A 26088-nucleotide genomic window follows, 5' to 3' on the forward strand; every position below is an offset into this window, starting at 1 on the left:
TAGGCTAAACGGTAACGAAGAAATCAGCTCCAGAAACTGAGCAGAAAGGCGAAAAAACAGTTTTGAGAAAACGGCTCTCAAAGTTGCACCTTCTCTTCAGTTCTCTAAAACGCACCAAAGTTGTAATCTATGGTGTGTTTTGTGACGTGGGGCTTCTTGGACATGTGGCCTCTGGTCTGCTGAGCCTTCGTTCTGCCTTTTTCATGTTTGTATGGCATTCTTTACTGCTGCTCTACAAAGAGCATGGTGCCTGGGTTTCAAACCAAGTGAGGTGCATAACTATATGGGCATAAATATACAGTAGTTCTAGCATTGTATCTGCAGACTGCCTCATTGATAGCAGCCTCTAGTGCAGTCAGTGAGGCGTTGTTTTCTTTTGGTAGAATCGACCATGCATTACTGAATGAAGGCTCTCAGCAGCCTTCTGAATCATCTTCCATTGACATTGGCTATGGAGGTTAGGAGAGCCACTGATAGATAGGCAGCAATGCAGCTGCTAGGTGCTTTCCAGCCTGTACTTTTGTATCATGCCTCACTTCTGCTGCCAGGTGTCTGTGCCAGCCCAAGTGGCCTAGTGAACAGAGCTCATGATGAGGTTCTCTTTATGAATTAAAGGGGTGGTATGATAGGTATTGTTACGAGATATCGTGGCATTACGACAATAGAGTCGGCGCGCGATGTGCCAAGTCGCGGGTTCGAGGTGCCGATGTGCGAAATGCCTCGTCGCGGGTCCGCGGAATAGACGCTCGACGAGCTTAGTCGCGCAGTCCGAGGTGCCGATGCGCGAAATGCCTGGTCGCGGGTCCAAACGCTCGGTAAGCTCAATCGCGCAGTCCGAGGTGCCGACGCGCGAAATGCCTAGCCGCGGGTCCGAGGAATAGACGCTCGAGGTGTCGACACTCCATGAGCGATGTGCCGACACGCGAAATGCCTAGCCGCGGGCTCGAGGAGTCGACGCTCGAGGTGCCGACGCGCGAAGTGCCTAGCCGCGGGTCCGAGGAGTCGACACTCGATGAGCGATGTGCCGACGCGCGAAATGCGTAGTCGCGGGCTCGAGGAGTCGACGCTCGATTTGCTTAGTCGCGCAGTCGGAGGCGCCAATGCACGAAATGCTTAGGCAAGGATCCGAGAAGTCCGCGCGCGATATGCTTCATCGCCGAGTCGGAGACGCCTACGCGCGAAAGGCTTAGCCGCGTGTCCGAGCATTCCGTGCCCGAAGCTTGGTCGCGAAGTCCGCGTCACCGATACTCGGAATGCTTAGCCAAAGCGGAATAGGTCACGCTACTGCGATGTCCGCGTAGCGCCCGCTTTAACACTCGTCGAGATTACGGAAACTGTCCGGAGCTCGCGAGGAGACCGCAACAAGCGGAGCAGACGACGCCATCACGGAGCGAGCACCGGACCAATGGCGAACCGCGCTGGAGTCACGTGGCGGGCGCGGCCAATCGGTGGCTCCGGCACGACCTTCAATCATTTGCTTTTTGTGTGCTTGTTTCTGTATGGAGGAGATAGCTGAAGCGGCAGATTTGAAGACGGAGAAATGCGCTTTCCAACGAGACCAAGATGGCGGCGCTCGGCTGCGCCGTTCCGGAGATATCGTGGTTTGAAAAACGCCGTTTTTTCGCGATTTCCGTGCAATTTTTCAGCACCTTGGCTGATACAACATTTTTTTTAGAGCACTTCTACTTGGTTTTCAGTGATGATATTTCGGAATCAGATAGAATAAGAGTTACAGAAACTGAAAATGTGATTTTCAAAAAATCGATTTTTTAGCCATTTTTCGCGATGCGAAAGCCGCGTCCCCCCTTAACCAGAAATAGACAGTGTTTTGCGAAGCGCGTTGGTGACGAGGAATGTTCCGTGACATTTGGAGGAGCACTCGGCGAGGAGGAGAGACCAGCAGACGAGGAGAGTAGCGAAGGAAAGAGGGAAACGAGCGAGGGCAATGTTTTGATCATCAAACGCATGTAACTCCGCTATTACGGCACCATTTCGAAATATTCCCGCGGCTATGTGTTCGTTATAGACTCGTGCAGAACTGCAACACCACAACTAAATTTCGACCTCTTGGTGGTTTAGGGGCCCTTTAAATTGCCGCCAAAAAAATTGCTGCAATTACAATGAATTCGAATGAAGCAATAAATATGGCTGGTCCCATATGACAATAGGTTGCACATAATGTTAGTTACCCTTGCGCGTCGCCAATTTATATTTAATGGAGCTAGAAGATCTAGCGGCAGAGTATTACTGAACTCTGAAAGCCAATATATAGGCCTACTTAAATTAGCATACGGCTTGAGTTCTAACATTGTATGTTAAATGGTTCTTCGCGGTTCAAAAGTAAAATGAATGGCTAGCAGTATGTACATGAGTAGTCACCAATGCCTCCTACATATATATATTGCCATGTGGCAAATTTAGTACAGCTTTTCATATCACTCTGCAATGCACGAGCAGGATGAACAAAGGATGTAATGTTTTCTTTCCTTGTATGCCTGTTCATTAGTTGGCAATAGATCTAGTGGATAACTTGCCAGACACAAATCTGTCTCTAGCAAATTATCTGTGAGCTGCCAGTATTTTCACATCTACCCAGAAATGGACTATGCTTTGTTTAGGCTGAAGGTCTAATAGGCACCAGTTTGAAGCCGTGGGGCCAGGCTCGTGGAGGCAGTTCATGGCACTTTCGAGCTCGGGCCAGGTACAGGAAAGAAAATCAGCCTGTGCAGTGCTATTTCTTAAAGTACTAGTGTGCCAATGGCAGGGCCACATAATGTGTGCTTTACTATAACTGAAACATCTAACAAGAAAAGGCTTATCTGAAGCATCAGAATAATGCACTACACCAACAATGGAGCAGCACAAGAAATCCTTCAGCTCCAGACAGTTCATGCAGGCAGTGTTTGAGCTTTCTATACGCCATGTGCTTAAAATGGCACATGCCGCTCAAACAACTCAGCATATACTCTAGCAGACCTCAGGAGCGGCCGCAGCATTAGGTCTGAGCTGGGCCACGCTATAAATCTGCAGTGATAAATATGGAACTCAAAAGGCGGTACAGTAGAACCTCATTGCTTAGAACTTCAAGGGGACCAGAAAATGATTTAAATAAAACGGAGTTCGTTCTAAGGAAAGATCCTTTACATGTACTAGTGCCCTATCAATCATGGGGTACAGCGTGCAAAACCAAAACCGTCAGTGGGCCCTCAATGAAAAAAATAATCTTTCTTCCATCAGTGTGCGACTGGGAGTTCCTTGCTGCTCCTGCCGGAAAAGAAAGGAGAGCGCGCGCCTGCTCTGGTTCGGTCTCGGCTCGCCAGGCGTTCTTCCTTATTTTTATGGCACGCGACATTATGATAGCCAACGATGCACCGAACCTTCCCCTTTGGCTCGGATTTGTACGAAAAGCAGTGCATGGGAGTGAGAAATTTTGTAAGAAATAACTGGTGTGCAGTTCTTGCAGTTCGAATTCGCAAGAGTTTTTCTCTATTGAAATATAGGACTTTGCTGGGACTAATAAGGCAGTTCGAATTATCCGTCAGTTCGAAATAGGAGATTTTGAATTATCGGGATTTCACTCAAAACAAATTGAAAGAAATCATTTCACACTTACAATTAGACAATGAAACCAGTAGGTATCCCTGTCTATATTGAGCATTACGTACCGAGGGAGAGAAGCTACTTAAAGGGACACTTAAAACTAATTTTATACTTTGCTTATTTGCCTCTGAATCCAGCTTCACACGATGTTTCCCTGGTTTTGCATTTACATAAGCACATGTTCATCAAAAGATGCAGTTAAAAAAAAAAGACACATTGCACTTCCTGCACAATGCCTTTGGCTTGGCTCAACTTCATTATATTAGCTTAGCTAGTTACCATCATCCTATCTAAAGCTGGACACCACGATGACTGTGAGTGAAGAAATAATTCACACGTGCCTCTTTCTATGAGTGGAATCTTCCAAGCACACAGGAGACTGCAGTCAAGAGGCGTAGTGTGCTTGCCAAGGGAGATGCTAGTTCAAAAAACTGTCTCTAACACTTACCAATGTAGGCTCCTGTGTGTGTTCTTCCACAGGCCCCCCCCCCCCCCCCAACATGGTTTTAAATTCACTTCCCAATGTGAAGCCAAGGCATTATAGAGAGTCTGACTCTTTTACCACTAAAGTCCATACTAACAGGAGAAAGGACAGTGTTTCACATGAAGCAGTTATCTTTGTGTTACATGAAATGACTGGTGCCACAACTTGTTTTTGCATTTTATTAAAGCCTTAAAACCTTAAATACAGCAAAAATTCATACGCTGTGGTAAGTTGTGTAATCAAAGCTTTGGTAAACAAGCAAGAGAAAATGGTGTACCCAGGTAAGAGACGTGCAGCGTACTTCGGTGACTGACAAACATGCCCTGCAACCATCAGCCAAGCAGCGGAGAAACATGATGCAGTGCCACTGCCGATCCCAGCCTCTAAACCCTTGGGCGCCAGAAAGTTCCAAAGTGAAAAGTGGTGTGCACACTTGCTTTTGCATGCTCATGCTGCCACGCGCACGTGCTACAAGACGTTGTGCATGTTCCTATCGTCTCAAAGATTTACTTGTTGGTACGAGAGAAGTATGCTTACAGTTAAACCTAATGATTACAGCATTGGGCTGTTGTGCTGGGAGATTGAGGTTCGAACTCCACTATCGGACGCACATGTCTTTTATTTTCTGAATAAGAGCTATTGGACAAGACAGCAGCAGCACCAGCCACGAGAGTAGACCGTACTGCACTTAATACCGATCGTCTGCAGAACATATTTCTAGAAATTTAAGAAATTCATAACATGCTTGGAGGTGGGCTATTTACTATACTATATATGGTGTAATTGCAGTGATACAAGTATGAATGCTCTAGACTGGTTGGAGCCAAAGCTACAACATCTCAAACTTTTTAAAGTCTGGACTCGAAGTAACACCCAGGACAAATTATTACTTTTTTAAATATTTCTGTCATAATATTTGTTTATATTATATGCCCACTGCAATCTCTATTTGTCTACCTTTCTGACAAACAAATACTTATTGTGGTAGGATAAGTAGAACCAGAGAAATCTTAACTCCAATACGGTGACACCACCAGAAATGCTGTTTTGAGAAAATGAGTAAAAACATTCCACAACCAGTTTATGATGATTATAACACAGGCTAAATCAATCAAGGATGATACAGGGTCTCCCCTTAAGTGGAGTAGTGGAGTCGAATTAACGGATGTCTACAGGCTGAAAGGCTGGGTTCCATCGTTTCTACAAGTCTACTGCACTAGGGGCCATTGCACAAACACAACCCTTTTGGCTAGTCCAATTATCTTCCAAACTGCCACATACAGGGGACATTCATTGTTTCTGTATTCATGGAGGCACCAACCTGTGTGAGTTGTATTTTAGAACAATAAATCATGCACTATATTTCCCGTGATTGGCGATTGGCAAGTTGCAGATTCGATTTTTTTGGACTTTGTTATTCTAACTTTGCCATGGCGCTGTTACTTTCTTCACAGAACCAATAACGATGACAGAAATTTCAGATGCTAAAGTACACTCGCTTGCGTACAATTGTTGCCAGGTTGGTAGCTGTGGGGGAAAAAAAAAGTTAATTTATGCCATTCAGTTTGCTGCCTGTCATGTCAGATTTCCAAGTGCGATGCAGCAGCTTCACATAAACAATGCACCACAAGAACTTCAGTCATTGACATCCGAATGTGTGCTGGTTATGCCTGATGGCCTGGACCTACAAACATTTGCAGCTGGCCAGCATTGTGCTATGCTGGCATGGTGTCACAGGAAGCTTAACGCTATTCAGTGGCTCATAACTGATCGAGGCATAGATCGTGCACACAGATTAGACTTACAGTTATAAATGCAACGTTCAAATTTACGGATCAGTCAACGGCTGACCTTGACAAAATTTGCATGTGCGAACATGCTAATCCAATATGATCTTATAATCTGTTCATCTACTTGTGTCTGCTTGGCCCGATCTACATACAAGCTACAAAACACTGGACTTTCATTACCTTTCCTTCTATACATGCTACTGCTCTATTTTATCTGTCCACACCACATATAAAGTTTTCCGCTTGGCTCTGTAGATACACGAACCCTGTATAGACAGTGAGTGTGCACTGTGAAGAGGCTGCATGCAGCAACTTTTACTGAATATTTGAGAAACCAAATACTAGATGTTCGATTTACTAATAAAACTCTTTGATCATTAACTAGTAAATTCATTATTTGTGTATACGTACACCCTGAAATTCACTAATGCAGCCAAGATTTCGGACAGTTTGCGAGTGCTGCATCATCCATAAGCACATGCATTCTGTTATTGAGCCACGTGCAACAACTGCTATTCATTTCCATTACTAAGGCTAGTTGCGATTCTTCAATGCACAAGTGAAATGCACCGGACTGGATTGCTCTGAACTGTGTTGGGAACTTAATCTGGCTACCTAACAATGTTGACGACCCGCAATATAGATGCATGCTTGTGTGCCTCCCGCGCTTTTCCCATCACCGAAAGATTGCGATTAGCATGTATGGGTAGTGTGCATTTTCATGACAAGTGAACCAATTACTTAACTGGAGTTGCATTAATGACTATGTGCACAAGTCTGCAAAAGAATTCACTAGTGCTGCCACATCAAACCAATGTGGCAGCCTTCTAGTGGGTTAAAGCCCTCCCCCCTCCCTTTGTTGCATAAGAGAGGTCATTGCTGCAACTTTCTTACCAACTAATTCCTTGGCCCAAAACAAAAATAGAAAAGTTGCTAGAAAGGGTAATCTAGCAATCTAGACTGATTAAATGTTTCCATTTAGTGACCCTAGAGACAAGTCTGGCCATAATTCATTCAACACATGTTCTTTTGTGCATGTGGAAACAGATGTACAAGAAACTTCTGAGTACAGACACAGAGTGGTACAATCATACCTGAACTGATGCTGATGTGGCATGCAGAGTTCATTTCCACAAATAGTCTGCCTATCGATGCATCCCCCCCCTACCGTCATGAGTAACGACAGGGCAGTGGACCTTAGCGAGTGCGGCTCAACTAACTCACCAGGTTGGCTGGGAGCGCTGGTTCCTGGTGCAGCCGGATTTACCAGCACCGGTGGCATAAGGCGGACTGCTCGTGTGTTACCCATCATTAGCGATCCGTTCTGGTCGTAGTAGGGAGGTGCCAGCATCTGATACTGGCCGCCTGCAGTTGAATGTACAAGGCGACGCTGTGGCATGTCCTTTCAAAACAACTCCCAGTCCAATGCTACACACACCAAATGTCACAGTGCAAAATTTCACAACTTGGCAAACAACCACCTTAGTGTAGAGAGCACCAGTAAAAAAAAAAAAAAAAATAGTGCACAAAAAAGCTACAGAATGCCATATTTCTATGTATTTAACACACACTGAAAATTCAAAAACAAAGCATAAAATGTTAGCTGTAGAACATCTGTTCAAACTCCACAACAAAAATTAGTAAAGCAATAAAAGAAAAATTTATGGCAGCAAAAATATGTTGCAAAATTTTAAAACAGTTGAAGCCTTGTATAACACATTCATTCAACTTCTGGCACAATTAAGATTTCGTCATTCCTCGTCAGTGTTCCATAGAATTATTGTATTAAAATTAATGCCACAATGAAGTCTTTGACAGGCATATTTTCACTTCAATGAAGCTTTTGTGGAAAAAGCATGGACAACACCACCCCCAAAAAGAGAGGGGGAGGGGGAATTATGAGCTGCTCTTGCAAGCCTTGACAATAAGAAAATGTTGACTGAATAAAACGCAAATATCTGTTATCGTTAACAACCAAAAAAAGTGTTGCCAACAGCCAGCATCACCGCCATAGATGTCACAAGATGGTGACACGTTTTCACATAGTTTTCAAGAATGATGTACCACTTCTGTTAGAAAAGCTCATTTGAAGGACACTTAATTTTACAAGCAAGGCTAGCAGGAACAGTGCAAACTGTGTCTCTAGCATTCAGGAGACGTTTCCAGAAAGTTGCAGAATCCGTCAGCTAAATTCTCTCTATACTGGCACGGCAGTAATCGTTGAGGTCAATTCTCATGTACTCATTCCAAAAGAACATTGGCCATGATGAAATTGTCAGGAGTTTTTACTGTAATTGTGCTTTATCAGACAGTGAAGGCACTGCCACAGAGAACAGCCAACATCTGATTTGCGAACTCCCTACGGACAGTGAAAACATCCGAAAAAATGAATGCATGCCTTTAACTGCCCTCAAGGGCTCAAATTGCCACAGGCCCGTGAAATAGCTTTTACTATTAAGAATCTTGGTGCTTGTACTGTGACGGAGAGGGTAAATGCGCACATGAATAATTAAGACATATTAACCTCCCCCCAACAGTAGCCCCTTAGCACTCTTGGTATGCTTCACCGCAATACAGTGCATATGCTTGACTAGGCAACAGCTTTATTTCGGTAAAGCTGGCTTTCGGGAAGCGGTATTATGCAACGGTTGCTAAATCCTTGCTGTGCTTTCCGCGCTTTGATGCCATTGGCGAGGATAGCGAAGGCAGCAAATCCTTTGAATGGAAAACACAGCACCTAACAGCAGGAAGCTTGATAGCGAACGCCGAAGGAGCTAGTCCTAATGACAGCACAAAACTACTACTGCTGCCAGCGGATCGGTGTGTGAGAGTGCTGATTTGACGCTGTGATGTAATCAAATTGGCAGTGGCGGTAGCTTCTAACAACGCCGTTTTGAACCTGCCGTCGCGGCAAAAAGTCGTGCGAGTTCTCACACATCCTTATGCATTGGCTTTAGAGGGTACAAGGCAGTGCAGCGAAGGCATCCGAATCATTAGGCATGTCCGAAAAAAATCGGTCGACTGTATGCAGTAGCACCTCGTGTAATGGATACCTCTTATAGAACTCAGTTTTGCAGGAGCGCGTGCCTATGTCAAGATGATTTGCCTGACAGAATGCAAAACCCGCATCACATCACTGCTCATTGGCAAGTGCAAGCCAAAATTGAAGTAATTTTCTGTGCCACTAAACCACACGTTTCACGGTTATATTTAAATTTCACAGTTATGAAGTTTTGCGACAACAAAATTATTTTGTGAGCCTCGTCAATTGCATTGTGGCAGGATTTTACAGTAACCATTAAAAACATATGGTCCAGAGGCCACAGAAAGAAATCCTAAAAGTCCGTCATTGGCTCGCAAGCAGGCAGCAATGCAACGTGGCTTTATTATTCTGTCAAGATGAATCAATGTGACATTGTCAACATGCACTGCAACAAAACAGGAATGGGCACATGCTCTATGGCAGAATCTTTACTAGCCAATGAAGCAAAACCGTTGTAAACCACTCTGATGATTTCATCAGGCTGACCTGAAGCATCAGAATAGTGCATTATACCAATAAACAATTGAGGGCAGCACAAGAAATCCTGCTGCTACACAGTTCGTACAGGCATTGTTTGAGTTTTCTATACGCCCCATGTGCTTAAAAAGGCACATTACGCTCAAACAACTCAGCACATACTCCAGCAGACCTCAGGAGCAGCCGTAGCATTAGGGCTGGGCCACGCTATAAATCTGCAGTCATACACATGGTGGTCAAAAGATGGTAACAGAGATGTAAAGAAATCATTTCACGCCTACAATTTGTCAAGGCAACCAATAAGTACCCCCCCATCTGGCTCAAAGAACATCAAGTGCTCCTTATTAAGGTAACACATCACGCTCGTATTCGCCATCAGAGCCCGTCAACCGACCCGCGGCGTCTCCCGCAGACGCTGCAGCTGGTTTTTGCTAAATTAAAGCGACTAGCGGTGACTTCTGGCCTGGTAAATTATTATTTTCGTATTCAGGGGCTGAAAAACTATAGTTTCTTGAAAGCTCACTTTTTTGGAAAAGTGCTTCAGTTGCCCTTTAAGGGGGGACGCCGGTTCTAGAATGGTAAAAAAACGGCCGAAAAATTGATTTTTGGAAAAACGCATTTTAGGAATGTTTGGGCCTTCAAGCACCTGCCCTCAAATTATTAATCCTGATTTCGATCGGTAAATAGGAAAAAATCGGCTTTCAAAACGCCACGGGAGCCACGAAACGACCTGCGGCAGGCAAAATTTGTTCAAACATCCCGCGCGCGCAGCCGTCATCTTGGGCTTGTTTTATAGCTGTTTTCTTTGTGAGCATTTTGCGCCAGCTCAAAATCGCGCCACTCAAGCTGAACGACCACTCTCGCCGCTTTTCTGAAGGGTGGTTCCGGGCCTCCTACTGGATGGTGCGGCGGCCACCGAGGGGGGGCATTTTTTATTTTTTTTTTTGTGCGTGCTCCAGTCCTCCGTTGCTCCCTGTTTTTCGTAGTCGTCGGCTACGCTTGCGTTCACGCGGCTCACGCACAGTCTTTTCATCTTGTGTTCTTCTAAAGATGACACGTTAATCTTACGGAAAGAAACGATAGCGTCCATGGAACGCACGGCTGAAGATCGCAGACCAAGGTGCGCTGCCCAACGGGCAGAACCACCGCATCCAAAGCGGCACATCTAACGTCGCCGTTGATTCTCCTGGGCATAGCTGCGGCCCATCTGATGTCATCGGATCGTCAGCCAGCGCGTCCAGTGCATCCAAGACCGCGTTGATACAGCATACTATTCAGTGGGCGAGTCGGCATAACGCGCGAGAAGAGCGGCGATCTTGAGGGAGTGTCTGGCATCACAGTGCGCAACAGAGCGGAAATTCAATCTGCCAGTCGCAAAAGCTTCGGAAGTTGCAAAATGAGCATCTAGACAGTAGTGCTACCAAGGCTAGGCTTTCAAAACGGCACAAGCCAGCAAAGGACCCAGCATATACAGCCCTGGCATGCTGTAGAGCGAAGTGTTGTTCAATGACAATAAGCAATTTAGGTCATTCAATAAATATTCCATGCGTGCGTGCTTTTGACGTGAAGTTTATTTGTCTATGGAAAGGCTACTTATACAATTTTTGTATTCATTAAGCTTGCAGGCCACTGGAACGTGCACATGAAGTGGTAAATGTTTCTCATGCTGGTTTAGAGGCACTACATGGCTTTATAACAAGCTTTTCCCAGTTTTCTGGCAGGGTACAGTCATATATTTAGTATAGTCATTCTCGTGAAGAATAGAACTACAAAATGATGTCATTAATATTGCTGTAGCTGGATTCTAGAAGAAGCTGCAGCTGTCTAAACTTCAAATGCGTTTTTCTCAGTTTGATGTTTTTACACACCGCACTCAGTCTTACAGGACTTTTTTCTATGATATGGTGGAGTGACAATAACAAGTTTGGTTATCAGTGTATTCGTATTGAAATGATCTAGGGGGTGATGCTACTTCTGTTACTCTAGCACCACTTTATAAATTACAATCAAAAGTAATAATTAGTGAAAATAAGAAAAATATATTCACAGCCAATGTTGCTGTGCTTTCTTACCTTTAGAATGCATTCAAAAATAGCATCACCCCCTAGAGCAAGTATTTGGCATTAAAGCCATGCACTTACTTTTTGTCTTTAAGAAGGAGAATTTGCCAAAAACCCCCGTAAGAAGTACTCATGAAATTTATTTTCAGACTTAAATACTTTCTGAACTAGAGTAGTTATCAAAAAACTAATTATAGATTTGAAATTAGTGTGAAAAATTGATCTAAACAGTGAGGTTTAGTTCAGATAGAACCAAAACTAAAGAAAAAAGAACCCACATACCCCTTTAATCGAGTGATTTTTTCTCCGACTGTCATTAGTTCTGAATTTTGTATACAGTAGAACTTCGCTGATACGTTCCACTTAATACGTTTACCCGGCTCCTACGTTCGCAATCGCGAAAAATAAACATAACCCCACGGAGGAATGTGTTAATACCGTATTTACACGATTGTAAGTCGACTCGAATGTAGGTCGACCCCCCCAAAACTGCATGTCTCAAAAAAAAAAAGGGGGGGGGGGGGAGAGAGAGAGAAAAACCACGCGAGTGCATTTCACTCAAGGGAAATTTATTGATGGGGTTGCTAAGACTACTCATCGTCACTAAAGTTGACCTCACTGGTACTGCTGCCATCATAGCTGGTGCGGTCCCACAGCACGTCGTCATCAAGTGTGAGTCCACACTTCGCGAACGACCGCACCACGACATCGCGCGGTACAGCTGCCCACGCAGAGAGGACCCACCGGCACACAGTAGCCAGGGAGGCCAAATTTCTTCGCGCTGAAGCCACCACTGCCGCACCACACGTTCACTGACTCCAGACTTGCATCCTGCTGCGCAGTTGTTAGCTTCCTCGGCATGGAGGATAGCAGCCCGTTTGAACGCTACTGAGAACGAGCGCCGAAAGTTCTTGGCACTCATGACAGGCGCGACGATTCAGCACAACAGAAAAAGTGACAGATGCGCACGGCCGTCGAAAACAATCGTATCTCAAAGAAAAGCTCTTCCGCCAACTACTAATACCCCTAAACGACGGCTCTTCTGCCAACTACCGATACCCCCCTAACGGCGGCTCTTCTGCCAGCTACCAATACCCCCCTAACGGCGGCTCTTCCGCCAGCTACCAATACCCCCCAAACGGCGGCTCTTCCATGATCGATGCTCCCACAAGAGCCGTGCGTGCAATCAAAATGTATGCAATACGGTAAATTAATACGCTACGCTTCTACCGTAACCATAAAAACGTAGGTGCAAAGTTGTAACCACGCCATAGCGCCCCTGATTTCTCGTTTCTCTTGCCGTTACTAGTGGTACACGGTTCGGTTTCGATTCTAAGTCGACCCCCCAACTTTGGATTGCCAAATTTGAAAAAATGGGTCGACCTACAATTGTGTAAATACGGTAAGTACCGGTTAATACGATTATTCGGCATCAACGTTCAGCATTGCGGCAAACTGCGGTCGTATGATACGTTCTGCAGCAAAATATCATTCAGGCGTGCAAAATGGCCGCTCTCATGTGCTTGTGAAGCACTAAGTGGCAGACCGCTGTGCGGCTTCTCTACGGTGTTCAATCCCCCCCGCGACTTCTCTGCATTGCTCGTTTGCCCGCAGTGACGATGCAGCAGCAGCAAGCGAATTGACCTTTGCGCTACCTTGCCCCTCGCTTCAACGCGAACTACTAAGCGGCGAAAACCGCGTGTGCGCGGCGCTATGACTCTCCCGAGATCGTAGCGGAGGTGGTGAAGGACGACGCAGCAGAGGTGTTGGCGGACGAGGCGCCTGAAGACGGCGGCGAGAACGAAGGCTTGCGCCCACCGGCTACCTTCGCCGAAGCCCTTGCTGGCCTGGAAGCCTTACAAAGCTTCTTTCGCACGAAAGACAACAAAAATGCGGACTAGGCTCTGCAATGTGTGCTAAAGGAGTTGTTCCTGTCCAGGGGTGAGACGCACCCAGCAGAAAATACAGCCAAATTACGATAATTCGAAGTCGAAGGGGCCCGAAAATTTGTTCGAATTAAAAGAAGGACTTAACTTTGACGTATTTGTGCACCATAGAACGCTACGTACGAACAGTGCGAGTTGTGAAATATCGTGGCGCGGAAGCCCATAGCGAGCGAGGGCCACGAAACTGCCCACGCCGGCCAACACTCCACATCCCGATAGCGCCTCTTCCTCTTCACAAGCACAATCTCTCTCTCTCAAATTCCCAATAATGGCAGTGAACGAAACTTCAGGGAGCGGGCGGCGCCCGTCGAAGGTGAGGGAGGAGGGCGGGAGGGAAGCGCAACCCCTTCACTTCGGTGGCTCCCCTCGCCCTCCTTCGTAGCTCCCTCACCTTCGACTGTCTCCGTGCGCACCCGCCGCCGTGCCGGCGCCGCCGCTCCCCGAAGTTTCGTTTTCTGCCGTTGAAGCGAGTGTTGGCCGGCGTGAGCAGTTTCCTTGGCCGGACTGGGCCTCCGCGTTGCTTCCGTCTGTGCTACAGCAGCAGCGTTGGCCGAGACGTCGGCACGTACACGTGTGTTCCGGCGTGACGCAGAAATGGCGATCTTGCCATTTGAGAGAGGAAATTTTCGCCGCGGTATTTTTTTCTTTCTTTTTTATTTCTCCGCGCGGCGTTGAGGGGTCTCTCCTAAACTTTTGCTTTATGGCGATGTCGGAGCAATGCAGGTCGGAGGCGCCACCACGTGATTTGGCGTGCTGCTGAGAGCATTGTCGGTGCGTGGTTATGTTCGAATTACCGAGCGTTTTCACCCATTGGAATACACATAACTTTGACAGATCCACAGTGTCAGTTCGAATTGGGCGTGTTCGAATTAACGAGATTCGACTGTAACTATGTTTTGCAAGAAATAAATGTTTTCTGCCCTTGCACCTCAATGTGGGCTTGTCAGCTTCAATTTTTACTGGATTCAGATTGTGCGTTTATTTTTCGTGTATTTTTTTAAAACGCATGAACGAGGTTCTACTTTAAAATTTTCGTAGCATTTCTGTGGAATTCGAATTAACAAGCTTTTACTGTAATCGAGCAGGTCCAAAAGATTGTGTGTCTGAAAAATGCATTCGACTGCAGTTGCAGTTAAGAAGCGACTGTAGTTACATCAGCCTATACAAAATGCAAATGCATTCGGAGTGCCGTACAGTACCTTCATCTATCTGCCTTGCCATTTGTACAACAGCATTTGCCATCTTCATTTGTATTTCTGTGCACTAGCTCAGCCTACAGAGTGCCCTCACCTCCTGGGGGCGCTTGAGAAAGGGGCTCTCCGCTGCCCTGTGGTGTCATGGGTCGTGCCCCACTGCCTCGGAGCATCTGCTGCTGCACCTGCTGTTGCATTTGCTGCTGCATCTGCTGCTGCACCTGCTGTGGCACCTGCTGGGGTGGCCCACCTTGGCCCCCCTGTCCCTGCAGGAGACCCGCAGCTGCAGGCGTTGGGAACATGCCCCACGGAGGCATCCCATAGTACTGCGGCATCATGGCTGGGCCTGGACACACACAAGGGAAACGCATGGCAGTTAGGCATCATTACTGGCTGCATGCTTTACACTTTCCTCCCTCTAAAGATTATTGTCAACTGCAGCCAACCACAAACCCAATGTTCTATCACAAAATTACCACTGAGGATGCAGATTTCTGTCTCGTTTTCTTCAAATGGATGAAGGGAGACAGTGTTTTAATATCGAAGCAAGAGTCATATGTTGCCAATGAAATTTGTTTTCCACAAAGCCAACAAGGCCTGTAATAAGGCAACAACCCACATATAAAGCAGCAACAACATGTTTCCGTTGGCAAACAACAGGTGTGATAGAGCCCTTGCCCATTACAGTAAACCCGCACACAATCATACGTGTTTCAGACAAAAATTCAAAGATTTTAAGGACTTTCAAGGCCCTGTCAAGGCTTTTTCAAGGGTGTAGAATGACAGCCCAGGTAGCAATTCTTTACGACTACATCGCCCATCGCGATGTAGCTGGTACTCTTCATCTTCGACAGCTTTGCACCGAGTCAAAGCGAAACTACTGTTTGCCACAACCGCTGCGAACAAAAACCGCAGCCGTTATCGACGCGATCATGGACGGCGACCTTGCGGTTCAGAAGGCAGGCGGCTGACGCACGCACCAAGTCAAAACGAAACTACCGTTTGCTACAACAAGTGCGCACGAAACTCGGTGCCTATCAACGCTATCATGGATGGTGACTACGCAGTTCTGAGGGCACCGAGTCAAAACGAAACTGTGGTGGTTCCGCAACCGCTGCGCACGAAACTGTGGTGGCTATCAACGCTACCTATCATTGCGACTACGCACAAAGCATGCGGCTAGCCGCCAACATGGTATTATGCACGACGATTAAACCAAGAATAAAGGCTTTGAGGGCACAATTAGGCACGAAGAGTTTCGGCGTTGCTGTCAGTCACGTATCGCATACGGTTGCCGCTGAGGAGCACAGCGATGCAGACTGTGCCGCTTCATTTTTGGACGCTAGCGCCGTTTTTGCTCCTTAGCGGCGCGCATTTGTGGTGCTCCGCACATTTGTTTTTTATTCCTCCGAAGTATACGTCAGTGCGCACGTTATCGGCACCTACCCTATCTACAAACGGGAGAAATGCGCACGGTGGTAAGTTACGGCCTCCGAGATTCAAGTGCGAAAGCTTAGACGCACTGCCCATGGCTGCCCGTTTTCGGAGGCTGGGTGGCTACAAGCTGTGTGCGGATTTATTGTGCAGTTTGCGCGTTGCCGTTACACACTGTGATGTGCTTTTTGACACTCGGACATGGGTAATTGAGGCTCTGTGGATCGAGCGCACCTCGTGTTCGCCGTTTTAGCCACTTAGCAAGCGCGGGACCACGGAAAATTTATCAGTAGTAGTGGCTCGCGGATCGGGGGATCAGGGGCCTGCGGAACCCCAGGGTTCCGCGGAACCCACTTTGAGAACCCATGCTATAGAGATACAAAAATTATACTCGAAATGCCCAGCCTTGATCACTTCCAAGTTCCTAACGAGGCACGAAGAAAATGGTGCAAACATGGGAGGGGAACCAGCACCAAGTGTGTGTCTTGGTCTCGCCCACAGTGCGGTTTTCCAGTTCTGTGCAAGTTGTACGAAGCGGAATGCACAAGTGATAAGAAACTTGCTGGAGTGAAACTGGGAAGTTTCAATCCGAGACACATGCAGCGCCTGTCCTCGTCATTATTTTGTGTTTGTTTCCTGTTAAACTTTACTCATAATACAGTAGCCGACCGATTTTCCGGACTTCGCGGGGACTGAAAAATAGTCCGAAAAATCGAGCAGTCCGAAAAACCAAACAGTGCGAAAAACTCGCCTCCCCCCCACCAAGAGAAAAAAATTATGAGGCTGAGAGCGGCCTAAGAAAAATGTCACAGTTTCGCCCAAAAAGCGGAGCATCGATTGCGATAGCAAATTAATAGACAGCAATACGAAGTAAGGATGTTAGCTTTATCGGCCGTATAAAGTTGTAAATGTGCGCTTACTAACTAAATAAGCACGGTGTCACGCGCGCACAGGTTACATGAACACATCTCGCTCGATGACCGCGGGCAAATTGACCTTCGCGCTGTCTATTCTCTCGCTTCAACGCGAACGTCGAAAAAAAGAAGAAAAGAACAGCGAGTACGAAGCTACTGGCACTCGGCGCATGCCCTTTGTATCCATCGCAGATCGCTTTCAAGATACGGTGCCTGCGCGGCAGCAGCTGCAGGAGCTGAACGCAACTTCCCACCGACTACGTCGCCTTCTCCCCGTGCACCGCGAGCGAACGAAGTCCGCGCGCCTCCGGCCGCCTTCCTCTCTCGCGTGCGCGAGGCAAGCTTTCACCCGCACACAGGGTGTGGCGCAACCGAAACATTAAAAAAAAAAAAAAAGAAAGAAAAGAAAAAGAAAAAAAAAAAAACGGATTCCGCTCAAGTGATAATGACGATAGTGCTGAGCTGACCGAAAAAAAAAAAGAAAGTGCCGCTTTTTGGAACGTTTTGTCGGCCAAGGAAGAGTGGGCATGGTCTCGGAGACGGGAGGATAGCGTGCGTCTACCAATCTTGAAGGCTATACAGGGGGGCACTGGAAGCCAAGCCCGGCCAAGCCAGCGGAAAATCCAACATGGCGGCCCCCAAGATCGGGTAGCGGGGCTCGGAGCGTGCGATTTAGTCCGGAAAATCGAACATTGGCACCTAGATTCGTCCGAAAAATCGGTCGCGAAAATGCATTAGCTCTATGGGAATCCTGACGGTACATCTGTGAAGTCCGGAATATCCAACAAGTCCGAATTTTTGGAGTCCGAAAAATCCGTCGGCTACTGATGCAGAGCCAACTTGCCCAAAGCCACACTTTACTGAAACATACAACATACGTAGTTGTAGTGATATGTGCATGTGGAAGTGAACTGCATTCAGTGTTTTCTGGTGTCTTGCAAAAGGTACAGAAAGACTCACTACAGGGACAGACAACTGCTCGGAACATGAATAGAGATAACCCAGCTGATGGAAAGATTGCATACTGTATTGGCTAAAATGAGCCCAGACTTCATATTTTTAATTATTCACTAAAAGTTACGAAAAATGACCTGTGGAGTCCCAAAAAAAAAAAAAAAAAAAAAACACGAAGATGCATAAGGATCCTATCACGTGACCTACTACTGTATGTGGTTCATAATCTTTTTATCATTATTGAAATGCAGTATACTTTTTCCTTTATAAATTTTTTCTAACTTACAATGTGCACATGAGCCTTCGTTTGTAGTGAGCATAAAAATGGCACTGCCTTCGCCTTCATTTCCGATGAGTTGGCTTGGCTCGTCTATCGACAGAACAACGACTCCAGGGCCCAGCCAGCCATGACGCAGACGTGTGAAAAATACGGTACAAATATAAGATGTCTGTACAACAACGAAAACTTATTCCACCAGCTTATTTTCATAAGCGGTATTTTCCAGCACTGCTGGAAGAGGGACTTTTTTTTTAATGCGACAGCGTGATGGGCCCCGAGTCGCAAAAAATACTGTGTCAGCGCCGACTGTCATTTGGCAAAATATCATACCGAACCACAACCACCGCAGGCCCTCCGTGGACATTAAAACTTTTTACCGCTAAAGTTGGTCACGCTTTGTCTTACATTTTTTACAAAGTTATTCCTCAAAACTTTGAGAATGACAGCCCACAAACAAATGTCATAAAACAAAACACCGACAGCGCATACCTTGTATGTTAAATGTTCCCAGACTGAAATATTCAAAGTGCGAAACAACAACAGAACAATGGCACATGCAAGAGGCCGCGTTTCTACCAGAAAGCGCGCTTTTGTGCATCGTATTCACCGCCAGCATTTCCCGGGAAGCGTGAAAAGCAGTCAAGGATCTTTTAATGCTATCGCGGTCCACTCTTAAAGATGAAGCTTAAGCGTCTTCCAAATTTTTATAGGCAGCTCAGATAGAAAAATTCTACTTAAATATCCACACGCTTTTGGAAGTAACCGCTGCACGTGTTAACACCTATCCAGGGTGAGCTTTTCGTTGCGCCATAAAAAAAAAAAAAAAATCGGGATCCGTAAAAATCATCCCTTTAAATATACATTTAAACCTGCTTATAACGAACCTCCATGTAACGAATTCCTGGATATAACGAAGTTTTTCTATTCCTCGCCGTTACTCCATAGAAGCACATGTATATGAGACCTCTACATAACGAAGTGGCAGCGGGAGACCCCCTCGAAACAACTAATTTTCCCCGCCAATAGCCTAGAGATTTCGCCTCAAATTTTGTCATTTTTGTGCGAGCAGCAACCGGAAGCACCTTCTCTGCAGCGATGGAATGTGAAGCGGTGGGGTCGCGCTTGGCGTGTTCACGGGAACTGCGAGCGCAAGTGTGCGTGCGTGCGGGCCTGCATCCCTCGACCCGGCCATCTTGCCGCCGCGGGCGTGACCTTTCCCCCTCCCTTCATTCAAACCTGATACCGCCGCTGGCTGCAGCTGGCCTAGTTCACCAAGCCCGCACTCTCTGTTACCCTTTTGCTTACTTACCGTATTTACTCGAATCTAACGCGCATTCCCCCCCCCCCCCCCATAAAACGGGTCAAATAATTGCCTGCGCGTTAGAATCGAGTACGACCCTAAATTTGAGCTACCATATCGCCATCGGCATTTCAATACGGCCGCCTCCTATGCACATCGAGCCTAGCTCCCGTAGCCTCGACCATGTGCTGTAGTACGTGTGCTTACGCATCAGTCTACCAATTTAGTTAAACAGTGAATGTTTACAAGTTTATACGGCCGATAAAACTACTATCCTTACTTCGTATAGCTGTCTGCTATTTTGCTGTCGCAATCGATGCTTCGCCTTTCGCGCAAACTGGGACTTTCTTTTTCATTGCAACTTTAGTGTATTGGGAGTAAATCTTGAGCGATACTTGTATTTCTGTATGAAAGCATGAGTTGCGCGGTATTGTAAAGGATTTTTTTCCCTCTTTTTCGGTCACGGAAAGCAGGTGTGCGTTACAATCGAGCGCGCATTAGAATCAAGTAAATACGGTAAGCGTATCACTTTCGAATTTTCGAGCCGGACCTGCATATAACGAAATCCTCCTTATAACGAAGTTTTTCGGGAATTTGTCAACTTCGTTATATCCAGGTTTAACTGCATAGGTACGCTCCCAGCACTGACATTCTAAAACAAGCACATTAGAAGGGTTGCCATGAGACACAGCAGCAACAGACACACTTATCTAAATTACTGGCGAATATGCAGCACAATTGGCTGGTGAGTGAATGTGCTGACTCAAACAAAACTCCATGTCTGTTTGCCATCTCTACGCTGCACCTCTGCGCGCTCTCTCTCTCTGCACCAGTCACATGATCTTGCATGGACGATTGTCAAGAATGCTGCCACAATTGATCACTGCAGTCTAAGCCAGTTGCCAGTGCTGAGCCAGACCCTTTCTACTGGATTATTTGATTCAATAGTCCAGTTAATATGTACCAACCTGTGACGATGCCCAGAGGATGGGGTGGTGCTCCATAGGGGTCCTGGTTGAGCAGGTATGGTGTAGAGGGGGGTGCAAAGGGTGAAGGAGTGGGCGCCGTAGGAGGTGGGACGCCTAGTGCACCACCTTGCTGCTGTCCCTGGCCTAAGGAGTACTGGGCACTTGGTACCAGCGCCATGGGGCCTCCATGTTGACCTCTCTGGGTATGTTGCTGCTGCTGTTGCTGCTGCTGCTGGTGCTGTGTCTGGTGCTGCTGTTGCTGCTGGTGTTGCTGGTACAACTGTAAAGAAGAGACAAGTCAAATCTCATTAACTCCCTCACACTCTGCGCGGCAGTAATTTTTCAAGCTTTTAGCATGCCAGCCAACTGCTTGTAGATTGATTGATGGAGTTTAACTAGGGGTGCACAAATACAGAATTGCATCTCTCGCTTAATCTTTAAAATGCTGCTAGGTGTCAGTTTTAGCCATGGTACATTCGCCAACGAAATTATTGGACTCCAAAAATTTGGACTTGTTGGATATGCTGGACTTCATAAATGCACCGTCAGGGTTCCTATAGAGCAGGGGTTCTCAAGCATGTTCGTTCTGGGGAACCCTGCTAAGCTCCATGAAGCGCCACTTTGAGAACCCATGCTATAGAGGTTATGCATTTTTGTGATGAATTTTTCGGACAAACTTGGGCCCCCGGGTTCGATTTTCTGGACTAAATTGCTCATTCCGAGCCACGCTACCCGATCTTAGAGGCCGCCATGCTATATGTTCCGGTGGCTTAGCCAGGCTTAGCTTGCAGTAGGCCCATTCTATAGCCTCCAAAATTGGGAGGCGCAAGCTATCAAAAGACAGTCTCCTTCAGTCTCGGAGGCCATGTCTGCTCTTCCTTAGCTGACAAACACTTCAGGATACGGCACTTTTGATTTTTCCTGCGGAGACGTCAGTACTGCACAAATCCAGGCAAATCTGATCGCCTCCAAGCGTAGTATAAGGCAGGCCATTATTAAAGATTTTTTATGCCAATCTAAGCCTAATAAAGTTTATTTTTTCAGGGTGAACGAGTTTTTCGGATAGTTCGATTTTCCGCACTATTTTTCGGTCCCAGCGAGGCCCAGAAAATTGGTAAGCCTGCATAGTAAAAGCTCATTAATTCAAATTACATGGCACGCTTAACGAGTTCGAATTAAACCAAATTCGATCTAACGAAAGTCACTGAAAAACAGCCAGAATTGAGACCGGGTTACTAAAAAGCATGTGCAACTTACAATACAGTTAAACCTGGATGTCATGAACCTCTACGTAACAAATTCCTGGACTTAACAAAATTTTTACATTCCCTAACGCCACTCCCATAAAAGCCCATGTATTTCTGACCTCCTCGTAACGAAGGCATTGTGGCAATTGACCTCGATGTGACAAATTTTCGATGATCATTTATTATTGTAAGTAGTAGCTCTACTGAAAATTCCAGTAAATTATAAGCAACTTTTGTAATTGATAAATAAGGCAAGCAGGCAATCGCGAGAGGAACGCATGCAATCGATCCAGTGTGCCGCAATGATGATGATGAAAGTCGCTAGCTCCTTTAGTGCCGCTCTGTGACAAGCGGATAGCCTCTAGCATATTTTGCTTTGCATCATGACACCAGGTGTCACTTAAGGGGGGAGGCTACCCTCGGAGACCAACTTTTTTGTTTATTGAGATATCTTAATGAAATTTTCAGCATAGACTCATAGCAAAAGCGTTAGTAGAACTACAAAATTTCATGCAGTTATGTTCACTAGTTCTCATCTTATAGCATTATGTCAGAATGGTGCATATGGTTTTCTTGTTCCAGGCCTGGAGAATCTTCAAAAGGTGCTGCAACTGTGAAATTCACTATGATGATTCCCAGATGGATACCTCAGGGCAAGACAGAGCCCTTTTTTTAAATTTCCTTGCTGAAAAATTTTAGCAGACCACCGAATTTAGTGTTGCTGATTAAGATTTTATCAATCAAATTTTGATTAATTATCACAAATCACAGACACAATATATAAAAAAATGGGCTTGTCTTGCCCTCAGAAATTTATTCAAATACAGAATAAAAAAAAAAACCTTCTGGAAATCTGATGAGCGGTTACAGAGATATGGCTGGAACAAGCAGCCTCACCAGCCAAAAAAGTCATTTTGAGAAAATGAGCTTTGAAAGTTTTAAGCACATATATTGCTCTAAAATGACCCTGCAGCATAACTAGATATGTCCTTACACACTCTCTTCTTTTGCCGCCTTTCCACCTTCTGTTGCGATCTCTTCTTGGCCTTTTTCAAGTGCAGAGAATCTTTCTCGGCTGCCCGTTGAATGGCCAGGTGGCCAGGTGTGAGTCCAACTGATGAACATAGCTCTTGGGTGGCCCTGTGGCAGCCAGCATTGTATCTTAAAACTGCCTCATGCAGTGCTGTCTCCACAGCAATCAGCGACGCATGCTGCTCTTTGGGCATCAGGGACCACAGCACGGAGTGAAATGATTCCGACGCATTCTGCGTCTTTGCTCCCAGGCAGCGTTGCAGAAGAGAAGCCTGTGAGAGGCGCTTGTTAACAGGTAGCAGTGCTTCGAAGGTGGCGCACCATCACTCTTGCTGGCGTTATGACGACACCATGAGTCTGCACCCTCAGGGCACAAGTCGTGGTGAGGATCCTTGTCCGTGGATGTCACGTGGTGGTACGATGCCATCACTGCACGCTGCATTGCAGCCACATCGTTTGAATTGTTCCGTAGGGCCCACCCATAATAATCGGTCAACTTGTCGATGAGGGCCTTTGTGAGCCTGCCCTTCCCTCCTAAAGCCTTGTCACTTTTCTGCACGAGGTTGCGCAGTGCTGTCCCCATCCTCTTCTGGACGTGGTTCAGGCATTCCTCTTTCGAAATGGGGACCAGTCCATAAACATTTTCGTGCACAAGGGCAGAGAAGGTGGCACTATCTCCGTCAGACACGAGCGTTGTATAACGGAGGTTGTGCTTTGTCACCGAGCGTGAGAAAAGGATGAGAGCTGCCTCAACCTCCATCCTCCCAGACTTAAAGTCGGTGTTTTTTTGGCACACATGATGCTCCTGCCAGCTTGCGTAGCCTGGGTCTCCAGGCTTTAGTCCTACTTGGCAACCAAGGCACTGGTTTGATAAGACAATGGCGTCCAAGATGAGGCCCGTGTGATATTCTATTATTGCACCAACTCCAATATGGGACGTGTGGCCACGCTTGTGCCATGTTCCATCAAAGTTTACTGTAATATCCCTGGTGAAATATAAATCCATTTCCTTGTAGGCGGTTTTCACAGCAGAAGCAGATTCTGCATAGAACTTGTCCATGCACTGTGTCTGTGGTTCCCTGAATTTCTTTAAGTGTTTCTGAAAAGTCTTATGATGCAGGCCACGATGGGACACGTTCATTGCTGCCCAAAAGTCATTGAGGGCTGTTTGTCCCTTCCCTATCTGCTTTGTTGCCACAATGGCCCTTATGTTCACATCAAAGGCCATTGAGTCATCCTGACGAGCAAAACTCCACGAGCTTGCAACTACTCCACAATTTGAACATAGCAGCTCAAGCTTTGTTGCAAGTCCAAGTTGGGTGCTTCCTTGAACCTTCATCCCAGTCGCGAAGCACCGCTGGCACGGGGTCCCGGATAGCAGGTTGCCTAGGGCATCCATTTGCACAAGGAGAAATTTTTCGCCTTCACTTGTAACAGTGGCAGCTTCAGGATCGCGCTCCATTGCTTGAAATTTCCGCTCCGTCGCCGGCATCGCGCCAAGTCCTCGTTGCACAGCAGCGCGCTTTTTATCTGCCGCCTCTTTCTCCTCGCACGCCAGGAAACATGTTTTCAAGTGCACAGTGGACGACGCGTTCGCACTGTCCGAGGCAGATGAAAGCAACGATGTGGAAGCCGCTGTCGATGAGCACGAGACACCAGGCGCACTCGTCACGACAAATTCTTGCGCTGGTAGAGCTGGAGTCCCGTTGCTAGGAGCGTCGACGGAACCACGCTCTTGCGTAGATGAAGCAGAAGCTGCCCCACAGAAACCATTGGTGCGATCATCGTCGGCGCGCGGGCGAGCGGCGAGCTTCGCCATGCGGACGAGCTTCTAAGAACGCTTCCTTGTACCGAACGCGTGTAGCGTCTTGAGCTTCATCGGGCGGCGCATCGTATCCGACCGCACAACAATCGGCAGGCTAAATGCAACAACGGTCTTGTAAAGACGGTTGAAAATAGTCTCGTAAAGACGGTAGAAACGTGGAGAATATGTGAACGGCTGCAAAGATAGACGATGGCAAGCGGAACACACAAAGGGCGCCGGCGATGGAGGAGCCGAAGCAGACGACGGCCGGGCGCATTATGCAGGAGAACACTACGTCATCGCCCGCAGCAGCCAATGGGAGTCGCGGGCTCCCCCACGTTCTTGAGGAGCGCGCGCTTCGCCCAATCTCAGCTTCGCGTCTCAGCCGCGGGAAACTTGAAAGTTCTCACGAGCCTTCCAATCATGATAGATTTACCCTCTCCCGCGCTGCCGACGCCGCCGCGGGTGGCGGGGAAAAAAAAGCGAAAGAATGCACGAACAAAACAACACCAAAATGGCGGCGCTCGGGTGAGCGGTGGAGAAATGGCGTTCGCGCCAAGTAGGGGTATTTTGAGCGCTCGCTCGCCGCGCGAGGGCTGCCGCGGCTCGTTATAAACTTTATTTGAAATAGTTTCGCGATGAATTGGACGTTGATATTTACAGAAATGGTAGTTTATAAGACATACTGCCCGAATATGTGGTTTTCCAAAAATCGACTTTTTCGTGATTTTTCGGTTTTCAAAGGCCGCGTCCCCCCCTTAAGGGGGGACGTGGCTTTCGGTACCAACTTTCTTGTTTCTTGGTTGATGTCAATGAAAATTGGTACAGAGAATATGAATGGCTCTGTGATGCTCTCGTAAAAATTTCAAAGCGATACCATGAAAACTTTTTGCTAGACAAATTATTTCTTTCTTGAACCTCGTGGAGGGACTGGAGGATTTACAAAATGAAGTGAAAAGTTAGTTAAATACTGTATGCACAGCCGCAGCCGCAGATGCAGAAGGGGATAGCGTTCTCGAAATAATTTTTTTGCAACACTAAAATTTGTAGTTTATGTTTTCTCCAGTCCCACTACAGTGAGCACGCTTACACTGCAAACAAGGAACCCTACTAAGAATTCTTAAAACACTAGGATAAAAAAAGAAGAGCGCTATCCCCTAAAGTACAGTTCAATGAGTCTGACAAAACAAACGCAATCAAAATGTGTAAAGTAGTTACTAAGATATCTGCTCCACGAGCTGAGCAACATGCCAAAAAAACAGTACTGAGAAAACAGGGTTCAAAGTTGTCAAAATTTAATAGGCACCAGGGTTGTAGTCCTTTGTGTCCTTTGCAATCTGGCGTCGCTTGGCCACCTGACCTTTAGCCTGATGAGCTTTTGCAGCTTTCTTTTTCCGCATGGAATCTTTTTCAGCTGATCTGCGGAGTGCATGGTGTCCAGGCTGGAGGCCAAGAGTTGAGCAAAGTTCTGCATATGCACGGAGATTTCCAGCGTTGTACCTGCAGACCGCTTCATTGATGGCAGTCTCTGCAGCTATCAATGAAGCGTGTTCTTCTTTTGG

General features: G+C 46.6%; 1 protein-coding gene across 4 annotated transcripts in view; it reads right to left on the reverse strand.

The window, feature by feature from the left end:
- The window catches only part of LOC119450094 (pumilio homolog 2), a 110150-nt gene that overhangs the window by 42590 nt on the left and 41472 nt on the right, over nt 1-26088 (reverse strand). For 3 of the 4 annotated variants that reach the window (XM_037713456.2, XM_037713455.2, XM_037713457.2), the window contains 3 exons: nt 20444-20723; nt 14691-14939; nt 7099-7239 (listed from right to left, as the gene is read on the reverse strand). In XM_037713456.2, the coding sequence (XP_037569384.1) occupies nt 7099-7239; nt 14691-14939; nt 20444-20723 (670 nt within the window). The remainder of the gene's footprint in view (nt 1-7098; nt 7240-14690; nt 14940-20443; nt 20724-26088) is intronic. The other variant, XM_049665634.1, reaches the window with a different exon arrangement.

The sequence above is a fragment of the Dermacentor silvarum genome, chromosome 4, assembly GCF_013339745.2.
Source record: "Dermacentor silvarum isolate Dsil-2018 chromosome 4, BIME_Dsil_1.4, whole genome shotgun sequence".
Classification (NCBI taxonomy): Eukaryota; Metazoa; Arthropoda; class Arachnida; order Ixodida; family Ixodidae; genus Dermacentor; species Dermacentor silvarum.